The 19,925-nt window shown below is 42.5% G+C and overlaps 1 protein-coding gene across 1 annotated transcript in view; it reads left to right on the plus strand.

Annotated features, from left to right (window-relative positions):
* ARHGAP20 (Rho GTPase activating protein 20) overlaps positions 1-19,925 on the plus strand; it is a gene marked incomplete at both ends in the record, with an annotated part of 62,039 nt that overhangs the window by 32,710 nt on the left and 9,404 nt on the right. Inside the window, 6 exons of the mRNA XM_082496237.1 lie at positions 3,663-3,812; positions 5,715-5,756; positions 6,753-6,837; positions 9,720-9,797; positions 13,769-13,835; positions 15,815-15,997. Of these exons, the coding sequence (XP_082352363.1) occupies positions 3,663-3,812; positions 5,715-5,756; positions 6,753-6,837; positions 9,720-9,797; positions 13,769-13,835; positions 15,815-15,997 (605 nt within the window). The remainder of the gene's footprint in view (positions 1-3,662; positions 3,813-5,714; positions 5,757-6,752; positions 6,838-9,719; positions 9,798-13,768; positions 13,836-15,814; positions 15,998-19,925) is intronic.

Consider the following 19,925-nt stretch of genomic DNA (forward strand, 5'->3'; position numbering starts at 1 on the left):
TGCAGCGTTTGAAGACGGTGGAACAGAACAAATTCTGTTCTGTTCACATGCTTCTGCATGTGAAAAAGGGGGAGGGGGATCAAGTCTTTGCTGGAAATGGTAAAAATAGTATTTTGAGTGATATTACTTCATGTATTTTACAGAACTAATTGGGATGTACTCTCTACATCTGCCCTGTCAGCAATTAAAGCATCAGAGCTGTCACTGATGAATACTACTTAAAAATCAGCATTTTTAAAGATATCTCACACTAAAATACCATTGTGGATTCCTAGAGGGAAAACCTGAGTGGTGTGTATTGCTATGCAGACGTGACTATTGATTGTTATTGACTTCTTAATAGCTGATGCAGAGTCAACACAGCAGGTCACCAGGACAGAATTCATGATACGGTTGAATCTGACTTAACTTCAGAATTATTCCATGTGAAGGTGCTAAAAATTTGTAATACTCTTTTGTGTTTAGTTTTTCATCTTGGGGCATATGAACACCTAAGGTATCTTAGGTACAGCTCGGCACTGTACTGGTGTCAGCTCAGCTGCAGGTAGCCAGTCACTGGACAAAGGGAGCTCATGTATAATTAGACTCCTTATGATGAGCAAATGGGTACAAGTTTTTCCTAAAGAGAGAAACAAGTATCTTGTGTTCTCTGAGCTCGCTGAGTAAACTCCTGCACAGCACTGAGCTCCAGGTTCAAGGCAGCGAATTGGCATTGCTCCCATGCAAATTTGTAGGGGGTAAGTCCTCTCTTCGACCGATCTGTGTATGACTTTGGACAAGGTGCCTGTAGGTTTGTTTTCTGCTGCTTTCTAATAATTTTCCTTTAAATGTAGAGTTTTATCTTTTCAGATCATGCATTAGCTCAGGTTATAAAAAATAAGAATAATACTCACATGCTGTGCTTCTCTCTCTGCTGGCCCACCTTTTGCTGCCTTCATGTGAGGAATAAGTCATAAATTTATTGAAAGAGTTTTTCTCACTAAACCACTGTTAAGTGTGTAAAATGTTATATTGTTTTTTATATATTTACTAGATTTCTTACAGAGAGCATGTGTTTTAATTTGCAGAGTAAATATTTCAAGGATCTGTCAGTTCAATGATCAAGGTTTCTTCCAAAAGTTTTTGTGTGGGAGGCAGAGAAATGGCTTCCTCTTTCTCCTTTGTAATACACACATGCATGTATACACATATGTTTTAAGGTTATTTTCCCAACACGGCTGGCCACAGAAATTGGTGGTTGAGTACATACACGGAATTACGGTAGCAATCTCACAGTAGATCCATTAATGCTTTTGTCAGAGGGTCCTATTAAGGAGATTAGCAAATCTAGTGAGAAGTTAATCTTCCATCTGTTAACAGCCTCAAGGTATCCAATTGCCACTTACAGAAAGCAAAAGGAACTGAGTTTACTCTGCAGAGGTGGCACTTTGGGGTGCGTCTGATAGTTACAGTAAAACACTTGCAAGGGGACTTACGCCTTTAAAATATAAATAAAATATTTGTCAGATTGTTACTCTCTCAGTTTTCCACGTGTTCAGTCATGTGGCTTCCTTAGTCAGCGATGACAAATTCCTTTCTAGAGGTAACGCTTTGGCACTTAAATAGAAGACCCACATTTCACAAACACTGAGAACCCATGGATTGCATAAAGGACATGGCAGATAGGGATAAAATTATACCTCGGGCTCTCTAGATGTTAATGGAGGCTACTGTTTCAGCGCCTCTGGAAACCAGGCCGCTTGAATACTGATAATAGCTGAGAGCTGTGACAAGGCATGGCAAACAGGGTAAGAATATACATCAAGCATGACTGGAGAACATCTTTGTCCTTGTGCCAGCACCCTGCCGACACCCGCTACTGGCACTGTAGGGGTCTGCCTCCATGAACAGCACGTAGGGAGTTCACTGTGCTGGGTAATGGGAAAAAGAAACTGAGGAGGAAGGGAGGGTCAACAGATTGATTCAGTGGAGTCAGACCGGGCATCCATTGATTAACATCCACATAAGAACTCACAGCTGTATTTTTTTGTAAATCTACATTTTCACAGTTCATTCTGTGATCGGTCGGTTACAGTTATTTCTGTGTCCTTCACAGATTTTACTTGTTGCATCACAAACTGATTTGCTGACGAGCGTGTTGAAATGTTCTCCTGTACTTAAAGTTTCTTTTTGATGGGGTAACAAAATGTAGTAGAGTAAAGAGAGGTGAAATGCACAGCTGACCAGGAAACACCATGGTACAATTTAAAAAATACATGAATTTGAGATGGTATTTTACAGCAGTCTAATTGAAGTGCACCTTTTTGCCAGGTGCGATATGCACCGGTGGTCCTTTCTTGGCCGCCACCGTAAACGCCGCTGGGTTATTAGTGTTGCTCTGCCCCACTACACCTGTTAGCACAGTGCCAGCTGGAACCTCAGACCAGTCAGGGTGCTGCAAGTTCATCCGCGTCCTCTTTAAAGCCGCAAGGTTCAAGTGCTTTTATGTTTCAGACTGTATTAGTTCAGTCTGTCCTAAATCAAATACCTTGTAAATGAGACTAATCTCAGAGAAGGTATTCCATGTGTATCAAAGCTCCAAGAAACTGCTTACCTGGCATATTTATTTATAGAGCACTAATCACCATGGTGCCTGGCACTGTCCCCATCCACGTTTGCAACACGGTGTTGAGCTGACATGCTCTTGCTTGCAGTCCTTGGATTAGAAGGGCAAATATTTTCAGGGAGGGGACGCTTCTCCTCCAGCCTTTCCCTGCCGGCCCAGGAGAACCATAGCTCAGGTACTTCAGCCTGCAAGGCCTCTGGCGCAAACCTGCCTTGAAGTGAGTGGCTTTTGCATTGCTGCAGAGCTGGACTGACTTTGTGAGATTTTACTTATTTCTCACATAGCACTGGTGCCCACCAATCCTGCAAGAGGAGGCTTGTCATGAGAAACTAAGTAGAAGAAAAGAGCTGAAATAAAAAAATGAAAGTCTGTGACTTTGACCTTTGCTGTACTCTAATGTTGAGTAGGATAAAATACAGGAAGGGCCAAATTTTTAAAAATCGTGGAAATTGTGTATCTTCCTTGTAGATGACTAGGTATTTAGAGAATGTATGGAATCCTGGCTCATCCTCCAAGGGATGTGGGCTTAAAGCTACTGTGCAGCTAGCTCAGGGAGGCTATAGGTGACCTGTGCTGTAGTTAACCCAAATGGCAGTTTTCTGCTTGTTCTTTCTTCAGGATCGGCTAGTTGTCACTACTTAAACTCACCATGGTTGGTTGTTGACTCTGGAACTAAGCAATACAACTATACTGTAAACTTCTCAGTGGCATTAACGTCACTGAAAGGAGTCCAACACAAGTGGCAGCCTTTGCCTCATGGTGAGATTTGGAGCTCTAGACATGGGCAGAAGTTTTCCCCCGGAAGGGGATTGTCCAAGGATACCACAAGCAACCTATTAATCCCACATATATCTGTTGATCCCGTTTAGATGAGAAATCGATATATTTTTCTATGAAACCCAAATAAAACATTCTCTTTAAGTAAAGCAGAAGTGCTTCTTCCATCAGCTCCAATCCAAGCTTCACGTGTGCCTGAAAGAAGAAGCAGCTCTGAGTTATTTAACCTGCCTTGCTATCTTTTCATGTGTGTGACATACCTGTGAATTTCTGCCGGCAGGTCACACTCTCATTTCAAACTAAAGTGCCAAGCGCGTCTCTGTGAGATGTGGACAGCATTTTGTACAGAAGAAGTCTGTGAAGGCAGCACAGACCCAGAGAGGTCCTTTGTTTTGGGCTGGCCCACCACAAACTGCGTGGCAAATTTCAGGTAAGAGCGAGCTATGGTTTTTTTTGCCACGTTACTTAAATGTTTTTATGCTGACAGTTAACAAGACAATCACAGATTCATTTCAGCACCAGTGAAGGTGGGAAGCAGGAACTTACTGATTCTTAAACCAATTTCTTCTACTGCTGTGAGCAATTCACTTACTGTCCACATCTTGTCTTCTGTCTCTCTGCAAATGTGGCAATGATACTCACTTATCACTTAAAAATTTGAGAAAATACGTGATTTGACAAAGCGCTGTCTGTGCTGCAATCTTGCTTAGTGGAAGTTCTCTTTTTTTGGGGTATAATTTGACAAACACCTTGGCTAATTAATTAGATGAACTACAAATAGTAAACAGCCAGGCTAATGAAAGGATCAAAGAGACCCTCGTAGGGCACTTCTGAACAGAAGAGTTTGTATTGGAAGTAGCAAGGAAACATACAGTGAAATACTGACCTTGTCCTGTTTCTCTTTTTAATTTAATTGTGCCAGAGAAAATGTCAAAAGTCCTCTTAAAGCAGAATCTCTGAATTGTAAGAGGGTGAAAGATTTTTGGTCTGTCTTTGCAGCATTGACTGTAGGATGCATAAGGGCTGTAGAGGTAATTTCAGTGATTAGGCTAATTTTAGTCTCAGAGGGAGGGCTCTGTCGTCACTTTGGATAAGGGAGGGCACCATCCCCCTGAAATCCCAGCTGCTTAGCCACAGTAATTTGGCTGAGTCTTGGAAAATGCATTTTCCTCTTTACCAACAGAGAGCAAAAGCTGACGCATGCAGCTTAATTTGTATGTAACATTGTCTGTACCCAAAGAGAATGCTGTGCACAAACTGCTCTCTCTTGAGCTGGTTGTGCTGTTTATGGTTTTTTTCACTTAATAGTTCTGAAACAAAGCTGAAATTTTCTATTGATTTTCAATTGAACTCTTGCCAATAAACACGAGCTTTGATCTAGAGACAGTACGTGATCCTTTACAGCTCTCAGAAAGTAGATGGATAGGAAAGCAATAGCTTGAATCAAAACAGAGTCGGAGATTTTATAGAAGTGAAATTATTTTATTTCTGGAGGTACATGGGAAAATCTGAAATGCCATGCATGGGTCCATAGATGCATATCTGACAGAATTGAAGCAGACAGATTTTTAATGTTCGTAAAGTGCATTCCCCTCACAGCATCATTCACTGGGTTTGTAGTTCCCTAAATGCCTGCTCTGAAAATTTGAAGAACTTGATTTGCAGAAGCAGCAGTGGGAATAGCAGTTACTCCATCTGGGGCAGGATTTAAATGAAGAAAGTTGAAGCAAAATTAGGTTAGATTCCTTGCACTATCCTATTATTAGCTACATTTAACTGGAAAGTTTGTATCCTTGAAAGTGTATAAATGAGATAAAGATAAATGAAATAAGCCTTAAAATGTCCAAAGTTAAACACTACTAAGTACAATGGGACCTTTTTGCATTGTGACTGACGCGTACTTTGTAATGTGGTGATGATAAACCAAGTAATAAATAAGAAGAGAATTAGAATAGTGACAGTGGAAAGAAGTCTATATACCTGAGGAAATATCTCTAAACATTTGAATTAAACTCTTATTTTAAAGTGCCCTCTTCTCCTATTTGGACATTAGTTCAAGAACTCAACCCATTTCCTGCTGGATTCACTGGTAAAGCTTTAACTTCTGTGATAAAAACTGGTAACTTGGGCTTTTGATCTCTGTGGCAGGCTTTTCAGTTGATTTTGCAAGGAAACGGATTTTTCATTCAAATCTGCAAAAACCTTTTAGTTTTTGTAGGTATTTATGGCAATTGCAACCAAGAAGCAGTCCATTCCACTGTGGTTTGTACAAGGGCTATTTTGCTATTAGAATGATGGCTGATTTGTCCCTGTTTTTCTATAATTCTTGCAGGTCTGCAGAACAAAAGGAAACATGGCTGTCTTTTTTGCAAAGGTACTTTATTATGCAGTCTTTGAAGACACTGAAAAGGGTCCCAGTCATCTAGACCAGTGATTCCCAAGCTGTGGTACCTATGCCATCATGATAGATAAGCTCTTTCAAAGTGATATTAAGAAAAAAAACACATCTCATGTCTTCTGCCTGCAGAAGATGGTATGTGCCGTTCATGCAATGATCGCTATGCAAGGAGGGAAACACTTCCCTGTGCCTGAACATGGCTCAGCGCAAAACTGGAACGCTTCCCATCACACGTGGTCCCTTCCCTACGCAGTTGTAGGAGCCTCTGCCACCGTTGCTCTAGTTGAGCCTGAGGCTTTTTCCGTGGTGATGGCATCTAAGCAAGCCCAGCTCAGGAACCTCTGCTCTAACCCGTCTGCTGCTCATGGCTGGCTGTATTTTGGTTTTACAAAATGGAGCCTGAGCTGGAGGGTGTGGTGGGAGGGTTTGCATAAGTAGAGCTGTCTTATTTCAGTCAGCGTTTGGACAGAAAACTACTAGTGGTGGTTTTGTTTTCTGGTCACCTAGTTCTGCTGGTTGAGGTTTGTGTCTTTATCTGATTCTTCAGAGTTCCTGGGGTTGCTTAAACCGTCCTTGCTGGGGGTGATTTCTGATTCCCTTTTCCCCTGTTCAGTCCTTTGAACTGGTCTGTACAATGGGATGTAACTGATTCCAGTAGGAGCCTGTATAGTACAGGCTGAGGCATCACAATGATGGGCAGTTTTAGCTTGATTTTTTAAATCCAGTTTCTCTGCTGCTTACACTGATTTCTACAATGAAAGTTAACACAACAGGGCAATACCGGGCGCCACAGTCAGCATCCCTTCCAGATACTGCTGGATGCTTTCTTGTTCTCAGAGATCTTTCTACTGCAGTACATCTGCAAATAATCTGCTTCTTATCCAGTTATCGCTTGATTGCTATTTAAATTTCCATCTCGCTATTTATGTTTACAATATTAAAAATTTACTTGTTTTGTACTTCTTTTGTCAGTCGAATAAGAGAAGAGAAGGAAAAAGACTATCCTAAAAGCATTCCTCTGAAGATAATTGCAAAGGATGTGGGAACTTGTGCATATGTAAGTGCTCTTGAGCTAAAGGACGGGGTCTAAATCCACATCACCTGCGAGTGCGAGTCACCTGTAAATCCTTTGGATATTGAGAGGGTTCCTTTGGGTTGCAACCTCCTTTAAGGATCCAGCTCCTTTAAAGATTTGGCATATGCAGCCCTGAAATGTTTGTTTCCTGTGTTTAATACATGAGTTCCTTTTTAAAAGCAGTGTGGTGGGTGAGAAATACTGGTTCTGGCATACAAACTAAAGACTGTACAGTGTGAAGTCCCAAAAACCACCTCTAGCGGAACTTATGCATAAGCATCTTCAGAAATGCCAGTACAATGTACCCTTTTTTTTGCTTGTAAAACTGATCTAAACCCACAGCTGCCTTCATTCAATTCTGCAAAGTTGCCATGTGTTTTATTGTTTATAATGATCTTAAGTCAGTAAAGCTATGTATATGGACGCCCTGAAATTGCCTTAGGCATGTTTTTCATCAACTAACTGATGTTGGTAAATTTATATGCACAAGACAAATTGGTAAAGAAAGGTCATCCACAGGGCGATCTGCACCTTTTTTAATAAGTCATTTTTAACCAATTTAAACTAAATTCTTGTATGTAGCCAGTTCCCTAGGGATACCCTAGCATTCAGTGACAATCCATCCGTTCTTCCTCTGCTTCTTATGCATTTATCCTTTCTTTCTAACTGTGCTTTTAAGAGCTGAATGTCATGCTCAGAAGCCTAAAACGCATTTGGAAGGACACGAGAAATTTTTATGGAGGTTAAACTTCATTGGAGGTCTTTGCCCAACGGTGAATCTCTGCTTAGAATTCTGTACTTGCATAGACATAAGCATAAAGGAGTCTGCCTTTTTTCAGAAAAACATTATTAAGGTAAACGATAATAGTTAGAATTGCCAGGTTGCTAGGACAAATTTTAATAAACAGTAACAATAATTGTGATAGTTCGAATGCGGGACTGCAAATGAAGGTGTGCGCAGGTGTAAATGTCTACAAATAATACATGCGCTCAGGTGTTGCTCTCTTGTACCAGGGTTTGTTTGGATTTTTTTTTAAATCTCTTTTTTCCGTAGTTATAATTAGCTTATGTGCCAAATATGGTTTCCTGATCCTGACAGTCCTAGAAACAACACACTGTAGTCTAGCTATTATCAGTAATAAAATAGTGGAGGAGCAGATGGAAACTTTGTGATGCAAATAGTTCTTATGGCACTGTGGTCCTTGTGCTACAGCAGCTGGAGATGCCCAAGAATTATTTCCTTTTTGAAAGGTAAGGAAGGCTGAACACAAGGCACAAACCATTTTATTATATTCTAGCCGAGAGCAAAACTTATGCAAATGTGCTGACCTACTCCTGAGAGCCAGATGTCATTGCTTCAGGCAAATGTTAAATTTTTTATGGTATGAGTGTTCAGATATGTCCTGAAGCGGGATATAACGTATTCTCACTACTTTCCTTTGATTACCATGGCAGCTTGTTACCATCAGGGACTTATACAAATGTACAGCTCAGATCTTTTCTAAATGCAAAACGTCAAGGGGTAGTTTCACCTGAACATCCTATGGCCCATACAAAACCCATATGCTACACAGGGTAGCAGGGTATAGCAAAGTCTCTTGGGGTCAGTCCAAGTAAAGTGAACCTTTACATCCTGCCTCTGCCACCTTCCCTTCTTGGGGCCATTGGATGCGCCTGGGGGGTTTGTTGCAGTGGGTATGTGTTTGTTCTGCCAGGGCTTTAGGGTGGCCATGAACCAGCTGCAATCCAAAAGCCGTGTAGTAGTCTTGTTAGTGGAGCCAAACTATCATGCCTCTAAAGAGGCCTTAATAACTTGTGCTTGATGTGTGGGAGTTGCGTGTCGGCTTGGAAGTGAGGCCAGGGTAGGTGTGCTGGTGCAAGCAAAAACCACTCTGGACACGCTCTCCCCACTTGCTTGTGCCTCTGCAAGGTGATGGCAGCAGTGCTGCCACATCCCAGCCGGGCTGCGGATGGAGTCATTAATCCTGGTGTGTTTGAAAGGCACTGCCCTGCATAAAAGCAGCCCACGGTGCAGAGGTACAGAGCATTGCCCAGTTGTACGGGAGTAACGCTGGTGCCAGGCAGCAGGTGCTGAAAGCCCACACTGGAAAGATTGCCTTATGGAAAGAGGCATTTTGTCCGACACGAAGCCTGGCGCTCCGTCCTGGTCGCCATAGCTATGTAGAAAGCAGTGTTTCTGCTGATCCATGCTTTTCCATACTGCCAGTCAGCAAATTCTGGAGGATGCCGGAGAGGTAGCATTTTAGCTGGATGAAAGATTACCAAGAGGAAGTGCTTCTGGTACTAAGCCAAATCTAATTTTGAAAAATCTATATAGAATGTGGCAAGGGATATAGAGATGAACAGCCTGTGTACAGTATTTTCTTACCAGGAAGATCTTCAGTAGGAAAGGACAGAAATGATTAGCAATTGATAGAAGAACCGCTTATTTCACTGAAAAAACTCACCGAAATGTTTTGGTTTTTTCATAGGAAACTTGCATGCTTTTAAATTAATCAAACCATCACATTTCCCTCATTCAGTCTCTAAAGTGCAGTGTCTTTTTGCATATTTTAATGTGGAGGCCTTATCCCCAGTAATCACGGCACTCTCCCTTCTGCTGAAGCTGTTGGGGAGGCAGGGAGCAAATACAGAAAGTATGTGACAAAACACAAGAATCAAGCCTTGGTCTCAGACAGTTGGATCTTTATCTATGTAGAATAATTTATTTACCAAGTAAAATTTTAACAGGATACTCTCAGCTTTCCCAACAATAAATTATGCAGAGCTTCTGCATTTCAGATACTGTTTGCAAGTCCAAATTTTTAATGCCACTTACCCCTTCTCCTTTTTTCTATTCACAGTCAAAAACCCTAAGTGTAACCAATGTTGATACAGCAAATGATGTAATTCTCATGGCCCTGCAGCAGCTGGGAATTAACGTAAGTCCTTGCACCAGTTTTAATGAGTCTTTTTGTAGTCACTTTTAATAATCAAATCTTCTCTTGCACTTTTTCCAAGTTTTAGGGTATGAACATTAATTAAATCCTTTATCATAGCAATTCAGTGTTGTTGAAATGAAGCACAAGTGCCGTGTTAATATATAGACCTCCAGAGATCATCAAGTGCCTTAAAAGTTTTGAATAAGTCTCTCATCCCTGTAAGGGATCCATCATGCTTGAAGTCGCTTTTAAATCTGGTTTGCTGATGCCTAAGAGGACATACCTTGACACAAGAAGTGAGATATTGATACAGCTCCTTTTGCATGCTTCAGTGTGAACAGGAAACCTACTGACCTGCTTGTTAGTTGGCTTCAAAATGTGCAAACATGCATGCTCAGCTGTGTCCCCAGATTACGAGTACAAGCACTGCTCTCAAGTGTCCAAATCAGACATGCTAAATATCCATGGACCTTTAGTGTTATGTGAGATATGAATGTAACTGAGTGATTGCACAGAATCTGAATGCACCCAATTTAAGCAATGTCCTGAAACCGTTTTGGAAGAAGGCTTTTACAAGACTTACGATAATGCAGGGTAGCGTGCCAAGTAGATGCAGTGATTCCTGGTAGACCAAGTACTGCCTCATCTGGTTCCCTTTGGTCGAAACCAGGCAAGGTGGCGCCTCAGGTGTAGTAACGAATCAGTGCCAGGGACAAGAAGTCTGCCTCCTTTATTCTGTTTCTCTCATTGTTTCACAATGTGGCTCCAACCAACGCCAATGGTCATCGAAGCTCCTGGATAACAGCTTTTTAACTGGCTTGTCAGTCTGCTGTTTGGGTAACAAGATTTTTTTAAATGTCTTACTCTTGATGCGTATGTTGATCTCATTGCATGGAATCTGACAAGTCTTTCCTTACCACAGCTCCGAGTGTGATGAGTCAAATATGACCAAAATGCCACTCTTGTGCTTCCCTGGGGCTTCTGGAGACCCCCAGCAAAAGTTGGAGTAACCTCAGAATTTGCCTTCCCTATCATTCATTATCCCTAATTTATACAGGCTTTTAATGCATCCAGGGGGCTATTCTGCTAGCTTGGTATTTCCCAGGCACAGCAATTTCTGTCTGGCCATCTTTTTATGGCTCGGACATCCCGTTTACACCAGGGCTCTGTCCAGTTAAGGTGGCTCTGGAGTTGGTGGAGGGACTGCAAGGTGAAAGGATAAGATGTGAGTTAAAATTAGGATTTTAATTGCAAATGTCTCCCCCAGTCTACCCCAAAAATCAAGAGACTGCTATATTACAATTGTGAGTCTTTTTTATTATATGCTTCGTTTTTACCCGTTTTAAGGGTGTCATTTGCACTTCCTCATTTTGTGTACAGAAACAACAGGAAAATGGTAGTGTTGGAAGAGAATATTTTGTTTGAGAGCAGGAGGAGGAGCTGGGTAGGTTTCAGCTTTGTGTTCTTTTGTGTGTATTACAATCAACCCTTTCCTCCTCTTTACATTTTTATTTCGAGTGGAAAAAGAATGAAAGCCATTTGAAAGGTGTGAAATCTTGCCTGCAGAATTATTTGCCCAAGTAATACACTACTTTTCTACACTGCATCTTCATAGCATAAAGCCTTTTTCATTAGAAGCATATCATAAGATTAGCAATAAAATCAAACAAGTTAAATAAATTAAGCTGGGGCCTGTGTATGAATCAAACACCCAGCCCCCTCATAGCATTGTTCTGACTGCGAGGACGTTTTTCCTTATGCGCCGTCGTGAGGTTTTTTATTTATGTCCAGAGAGAACCACTTGAAAGGAGCTCTATGACTTTTCAATGGCAATTATAAAAACTACATTTCACATGTTGTGTGATTAATGGGGCTATTACTTTGGCTGAGTTCATTCTGGTTTAACGCACCAGGGTTTTTTCCTCTGTGGTTTGTCTGGTAAAATGACAACTAGTTTGTGCAAAATGGCATTGATCATCTGTTCCGAATTACCAAGTCGGGCAGAAAGAAGGGCCTTGGGTTTCCCGGCTCTGTAAGTGCACTTGCTGACTTTTCTGGGACAGTCACATTTATACTGACAAATGGCCTCATAAAGCCCATAAAGGACAACATTTGCAATCGAGAGATGAGCAGTCTGCCTCCTGAAGCTGCGCCCACTAGCTCTTCCCCTTCCCCTGCTTCCCTTCACAGCAACGAGCCCTTTCATATATAGATTTAAAAGGAAAAGTAAATACCCTTTCTTGTGCTCCTCAGCTGTATTTATTTGCTCCTGGCTGCTTGCCCTGAGGCATCAGAGATGTCTCCAAAGTCTATTTATTTTCCTTCTGCCCCCTGCTAGCTAACTTAACAGCAGTGCTAATATGCGCCAGAAAGCTCTGTCAGTCAGAGCGCAAACTGCGAAGGCTTTATTGAGTATATCAGCATTACACCAGGTGCGTGCGGCAAGTAGAAAGAGTCTCAAGAGCTTTGGGGACACTGAGTGAAGGTCCAAACAATACAGGATAGTAGGCAATTATGTTTAAAAGGAGGTAGGATTTAATTTTAGACCTGAATAAATACTCTCATGAGGTATTTATCACCTTTTGTAGTCAGAAAACTTTGGGAATTTAATTATCCTGATTTAGCAGTGTCACTGAAAAGGGATTTAAGATATAATGGATCACTTTTCATGCAGCATGTTTATCCACTTATCATTACCTTTTTTCCTGAGAGTGTTTTATATTAAATGTCATTATTTTTTTCTCTATTGTCTCACTGTTATATCTGAAATAATGTACTATTCTTCAGTTGAACTGCAACATTGACTTGTATATTTATGCTAAAGGCAATATTTAGAATTTGCTTTCAAATCAGTGGTTTTACACAGCCTTTCCCAAAGACGTTCACATTTTCCAATCCTCTAGAAATTGTCCTCTTTGATGTAAATTTATCCTCTCCACTCCAAATTTTAAAAGAGGGCTCAGCAGTCTTAAAGCACCATGCAGCACTCTCAAGCCCTTCCACACAAAAGGGCTGCAAAAAAAGGGCTGACAGCAGCCCTATGAGGAGATTTTGGGGCAGCATTGAGTGCCGAGAGCCCCTTGGGTGCCATCCCCACCTTGGCGTCATCAGTGTGGGCTCAGGTCTCAGCTGAAGGTGCTGCAGCCCCACGCTCCAGCGCGGGGCACAGGATGCTGTTGGCTGGCAAGCCTGAGCTCCTTCTGCTTGCAGGGAACGTAGAGAAGCTGGGGAGATGGTGGAACAGCGGTCTCAGGTGTGAGGCTGGGGGTGCTCGTGTGCCAGAGCACGTCCTGGAAGATGCAGTTACCCTGGTACTCAGGACAGGGCTGAAGGGTCACCTTAGCTCACACGAACTGCCCGCTGTCTGCCCCATGCTCTGCAGCCAGGCCTCCGCTTCGTGCTGCTTATCTGTAATCCCTCCGGAGGATCAGACCTGTCACTTCTCGGGGCTGTGTGCTGCTCAGCGCTGATGGGGAGAAGTGGGACACAGAGGTGCTGGTGGCCAGGAGCAGCACCTGAGGCCAGAGGTCCCCTCCATGCTGAGGGCTGCCTCATTTCCAGCCTTCTGGCAGCGGGGAGGCCTGCGGGCCAGGGACTGACTCAGCCACATGGCGTGGGGGGGGCTGGCATGGCTAACGTGTTGGTCGGGTCTCAAAAGCGCTCCTGAGTCCCTCCATCTCTCTGCCTCCAGGAGCAGAGAAAGAACTGAGGCAAATCTCACCCTTTTCCCTCAGAAATGGCAGTCTCCAGCCCCTTTCACTGCTCAGAGCTAGACCCTGGTCACATAAACCACGTTGCACATGACAGACACAATTCAGAAGCTTTGCTGGTGGTAAATTTGGGCACTAGAAAAATAAAGGGGGTTCTTTTGACCCTGCTGGGAAGGTGCAGATTATCCTTATATTGTGAGAAACCTAACACGAACCTCTTCTTAATGGCTGGCAAACTTATTCTTAGTTTTGGTTTTAAAGGGCTCTGAAAAAGACTACAAGCTGTGGGTGATTTCAGGAAGAGAAGATGCTCCTTACCCTCTCATTGGTAAGTTCTTGACATGGTTTTGTTTTTCAACATTCACTCCGTTTTTAGTGCTGAAGGAAGCAAGAAATACAGAGAAGATTGAAACGCAGTTTCCTCTTTTGTTTTGGTTTGGTTTGTTTTTCCCGTTTTTTCTCATACTTCCCTGTCACGCAAGTGAGCCTATTTGGGGAGCTAGTCAGATGCCGATCCTTTGTTTTGAAGAGCAATTGTCTGCTTGTGTCACTAAGAGGTTGAAAAAGTTCATTTATTTCTGCCCCAATTTTGCTGCGTGAGCCTCAGTCTTCCTACAAAGTCAGCCCCTCCACTCACTCGCCTCCTGTCCTGGAGCCGGTCCAGCTTTACCATACTTCTTCCTACACTTCCATAGCATTGTTTACTCCCCTCCTCAGCAAAACTCAGCGGAGTTTTGAGAAATGTTCTGTTCTTCCACAATTCGAGTTAACTGATTCAAGAGGTCCTTTCCAGTCCTGTATTTCTCTTACTGGCTGACAGCTCCCCTCTCATTAGGAGAAAATGATTGCTTATTCACTTTCTAAAATGCTTTTTGAAACATTTCCTCCCCAGGAATCAACCCAAAGCTCAGAAGTGATTGGATGGAGTGATTTGATTTTGGCCCATGATTCACTGAGAACATATCCCTTCCTGTTATTAAGAACTTTTCCCTGTAGAAGCCCGGTATTACTTGTGGTATATGAGTTCACAGATGATTAGAACAAGAAAAAAAATGTGGATTTTCTGTTTTTTTTTTCCTGCAAATCTAACCCCATTAAATCTTAGCATTCCTTCTTAAAGCAGCCTTAGCTCCAAATGGTTTGCTGGAGTCAGACAACATTAATATTTATAAAGTATCTAACTTATGCACCTTATAGACAGTGCGAACAGTTTTGTCTTTGAAACATACCAGACTTTGCCTTTCTGACTATTTATTATGTGTGGCTTATTCAGATAAAGTCACAGCTATGGTTTTAAACATAGAACCAGAGAATTCAGAAATGAGAAAGGCCTTTCTTATTGACTGACTCTCTCTCACTGCAAATTCAAGTTACAATCCTTGGAAAAGACGAATCTGATATAAAACTGATGCTGTTTGTGATATTTAGGCAAAGGTTTATGAGACAAGGCCAGCTTTTATCATAGGTAGCCATCAGAAGCAGAGTTTGTGCTTCAGCTTCATACTACCTATAATCTAAAATAACATTTCTATCACTAACATAGAAATAACATTTCTAACACTATCAGTGTTCAAGTCTAACTGCAAGTTAACCAAAACATCTTAACATTGCGCCCATATTTAATATATTTCAACTGCCAGGTCTTTAGACAAGTCCAAAAAAAAATCTTCCTGGTGGCATTTTTAAAAGCTCCTCCAGAAATGAATTGCCTCTGTGTAGTCCCCAAAGATGCTGGTTAATGCCGAGCGTACCTCATTTGCATTAGCCCTATGATTAACGTTTCCTTCCTGTTTCAGCCTCAGACAGGAACCGTAATTGTGTCTCGTTTGACTGAGTTGATGGCCGTTGCATGGGGAGGGAGGGAGGGAAGATCACTTTCACACTGGATTTTTTCTTTTTGCACGCGCAGCAAAAATTTGACAGATGACTGCTCCCACAATCTCATTCCTTGCCAGAACCATATGAGCAACCAGTACCTAAACTTCAGTGTCACAAGTAAAGCAGCGGAAAGAATAAACACTGAATTCAGAAATAGTCACTTGTGTTTTTTCAGATGGGCTTTTGTGTGATACAGCTGTAAGAGGTTTGATTTTACTTTTATGCCTCTTTAACTACACTGAACACTAATTCCGTATCTGCCAGTGTATGATTTATGCCAGTGTAAATTTGCAGAAAAGCGTCAGTTCTGTGATTACTGAGAGAGCGCTGCAGGCCAGCGTGCAAAATCTGCTTTTGCTCCGAGGCAGATGGAGTTTTGCAAGTCTCCAGTCAATCCAACACAGATTATTATGATTTATCTTTGAACAGGACATGAATATCCCTTTGGAATTAAGATGAGCCACATTCGCGACGCTATGCCCCACGGATCAAAGCACTGTGCCTGCCCCAGGCAGCTTCAGGGGTCCTTCTTGACGGAGCAGCTGCCCCAGGAGCTGCAGTGCCAGTTTGTGCTGAAGCCAAGCCGCCTGGCTGTGTGCCAGCAGCTGAACGGTACGTCGCCCCGCTCGCCCCGGCATCGTTCACCCGCAGCCCCGCTGCCTCCCGGGCTCCGCTATAGAAAGCAAACGTGCTGGGATGGGGAGGGGAGGGGGGTTGGTGGCGGAAAGCAAAAGAGGAGCACGCAGATGTACCTTCCAGCTGCACGGGGCGGGTAGGGGGGGGTTGCAACGTAGCCCTCCCTGATTTGAGTGTGCTGTTGTATGTGTGTCGTCTTTGTAAGTTACATTTTGACAAGCTGCCTGTCAAATGGTTGTTCTAAAACCAGCAAAAAAAAAGACAAGATCTCTCCCCTGCAATTTTTTGTCAATCTATTAGCTGAGCTTCTCTCTGCAGCCCTTGCCGTGCTCTGTAGCAAGGCAGAGTGGTTTCACGGTTCAGGAATCAAGGCTTGACTTCGGCACAGAATTCCTATGCAGCGTTTGTCAGCATCCTTTATCTCAACAAGGCACTTAGGACGATGCACCTGCCTCACTGGGACCCTCACGTGGCAAAGCCTGAGCATGTACTTGAGTACCTAGATGAAGTGAACGAATACAACTTCTTTATTTCAGTTCTCTTTGAGTAAAATGAAGATAGTAGTATATTCTTTGGCCTTGATGCTGCAAAAATATGAGCACCTGCTTTCTGTTTTGTGTCAATGACACAATGACTGCTCACTGCTCATGAGTAAAACAAACAAGGAGATCTTTACAGGATTGGGGCACTAGAATAAAAACTCTGTAGGGCAAGGATGCATCACATGGTGTGTTTTTATTGTGCTTAACACACTGGCATGCTCAGCTCAATTAGAAACTCTGCCCTACTTCACCACTAATGACCATATAACAATAAAAATAACATATGCGCACTGTTATCCTGCGCACTCCCCAATAGCTAAGATCTCCCACAATATATGAATAGAATCCATTTGTAATGTTTTTAGAAATTAAACGTAGTGAGGCTATACCCGTGTCTATTACAAATTAGTCCAGAAATTGATTGCATTTTATATAAATCAATTTCCTTTCCACACTCCTTCATCCCCCCTTCCCCAGTAATTTGTATCATATATTACTTCATGGCATATTTTAAGAATGAGGCAATCTAGCAAAGGGGTGTAATTAGGTTTACAGGCCCCGCTTGGCAGCTGACGTTGACTGGCAAGAGAAAATAGAAATGCAAATCAGGCCTGTAAAGTTCTAATGCAGATGTGTTGTCAGCGGTGCCGCGCAAGCCGCAGGAGGGGAGGCGAGGCTGGCGTTGGGGCAGCAGGAGCCTGGGGCAGCCTGCAAGTCATGCGCAGGGACTGCGCTAAGTGGGAGAAAGAGGCTTTTAGTCCGCTCACCGTTCCTACTTTCATCAGACAAAACCTTTTAAAGTGATGTATAGGCCTGACTGCTTGCAAACCTGATTATCTTGCATACAGCGCTGTTCATTGTGCTCTTCCTAACTCTTTCTCACCTATTTCGGTTTTGGAAAGTGGTCAAGGGTACCTATGTGCAAGCCAGGGCTACGATCTGGCTTTGAGCTCATCTTCAGATCAGCAGGCCAAAATCTGTGTTGTTATAAGGTAAGCACTAGGCACACTACTGCATACAGGGCAAATTTACAGGGAGCGGAGTCTGTAACCCCACATTTCACTGCCACACATGCTGTGCTGTCCTCCCTCCCATCACTTCCCTGCACCGATACCACTGTGCCGGACGCGCTGTCCCTTCTGGAAGCAGCAAGGGGTAGCTGCCCGGTTGTACCAGCATGCACCATGGTTAGGCAGCTTCGTAGGTGTTGACAGGCAGACATGACTGACAACTGGCCATCATGTCAAATGAGTAGCTGTGTGGACGCCAGTGGTGGTGGTGTAGTTGCGTCAGCTGTCCTGGCAGGATGGTTAAAAAAAGTACAGAAGAATTTACTGTGTGGAAGAACTGGAGGGTTTCTGTTGCCTGTCCTGCAGCCTTTCAGCACGTAACAGGAACAGTCACTTACCAGTTAAACATAGCCATTAAGTAATGCTCGTGAGCACATGTCTAAAAAGTATTGTAAATACTGATTTGCTTAAGGTTTAACTTGAAAGAACCGACTGCTGTCAGTGGCTAGGCTGTAATCCAAATTATTATTTAATCATCTGTTAAAAGAGAAAGCGAAATTTCAACAAGTTGGTCTCAATACAGAAATGAGGTCTTTGAAAACTGTTTGACAGTTAGGGGGTTGATCAGAAAGGATGCTACGTTGTTAAATAGATCTGAGGCTTTATTTAGAAGTTTCTGATCATTTGCAAGAAGAGGAAATGCCACTTGCATGGCTGGGACACTACCTATGAATAGACATTCCCTGCATGTAAAATATGAGCAAAATAGATGGCTGCTGTGAGCTCCGAGCAAGGTCTGCAACCACAGAAGTATTGCTTTTTTGCTGATTCTGGCCTAGAATAATCCACAGGAGCGAGGCCCCTTTGTTTTTGTATGGAAGTACTTCTGCAGAGCAATAATTGCCATCTGTCTTGGCTGAGAGGAGGCTGGGCTTCTCCTAGTGTTGTAACTTTGCACAGGTTCAAGAAAAGAAAGTGTACCTCCTCCTCTTCTCATCCGCTCTTTACCTTAAGGCTTTTCAACCCCCTTAGAAAAGGGGATATGGAAAGGATGAGTTTTCCTGTTGGTCAGTGAATGTTAGTTTTGTAAGTGACATGGCACGTCGTTGCCGTACATCGGTTGTTGGTTTCTGCTCTGGTATGTTGAAGAACACTTAATAGGATTTCCTTTCTCCAGGACAGAGCTGCAGTTAATCACAATTATTCCTCTCTCACATTGTCAGTTTGGGCCATGGCTTTTAGGAGTGGAGCAAACAGTGCAAGCAGGAGCAAACAAAAGAAAAGTTCATCATTTTAAGACCCATTTTTTCCACTTCTGCTATTCCTTGTTCTCCAAAATAGCATTTCTTCTTTTAAATTTTTACTTCCACTGAGATCTGCAGGGTTGCCAGAAAAGAACACCAATTTGTATTTGCCATTGTGTGAATAGAACTCCAAATGATGCAAACCATATTCATGTGCTAATATCCAGCTCATCTGAAAGAAAAATTGCCATTTTGAAAGTTATAGGTTAGTTATGTTCTCCCAAAACATGATGTGTCGAGTAAAACCTTAGACACTGCCAAGCTTATATTTCATGAAGCTTTGGACTGCTTAAAATGTATATCCTCCTTATTATTTTTTATTAAAAGAATTTTTCATCAGGCTTTCACATTCATATGTTCACATTTTGAATTAAACTGTAACTTTTTATCCTGTAAGCCTCTAATGAAAAGACTTCCACCCATTCCCAAAGGCAGCATGATCTGGAATGGAATGACGTGTAATGAAAATCACTATTTGGGCTAAAATACAAGTGTAGTAAAGTATAGGAGAGAAAAATCTGGTATTATACCACAATCCTTACTTCTGCGAGCCTTGCTTCTACCCTCTGCCCTCTGCAACAGCAGAAAGCGAAATGTTTGACGAGGTGGAAGGACGAGCTAATAGAAAGCTGCACAGGGTAGGTAAGCTACTAAATCAAAGATGGGTGGCTTTGAAAACATCTAGAAATGGAAATATATATCAAAATCAGAATAAGTTTTTTCTGGTTAGCACTTTCATCGTAAACAGTCTCAGCCCACCCTTAACAGTAGCCCGTGCTGTTAAGAAGCATTTACACTGGCGGATGTTTAGAAAGATCAGATGAAAAAAACCCTTTTTGTATCCTAATATCAGTATTTCATTCTCTGTGCACTGCAAATGAGAGCTTCAATTAATGATACTCTTTAGATATCTCATGAAATACATTAAAATCAATGAAGACAAATCGAGCCCATCAGTGTGTTAGCAGCATGCTGAAATGCCATCTGGAAGGCATTGATTAAAGGGCAGGCAGCGTCCCTCGGCCACGATCAGCAAACGCTTGGGTCG

Source organism: Vanellus vanellus (assembly GCF_965231255.1).
Source record: "Vanellus vanellus genome assembly, chromosome: 1".
In the NCBI taxonomy this organism is placed as follows: Eukaryota; Metazoa; Chordata; class Aves; order Charadriiformes; family Charadriidae; genus Vanellus; species Vanellus vanellus.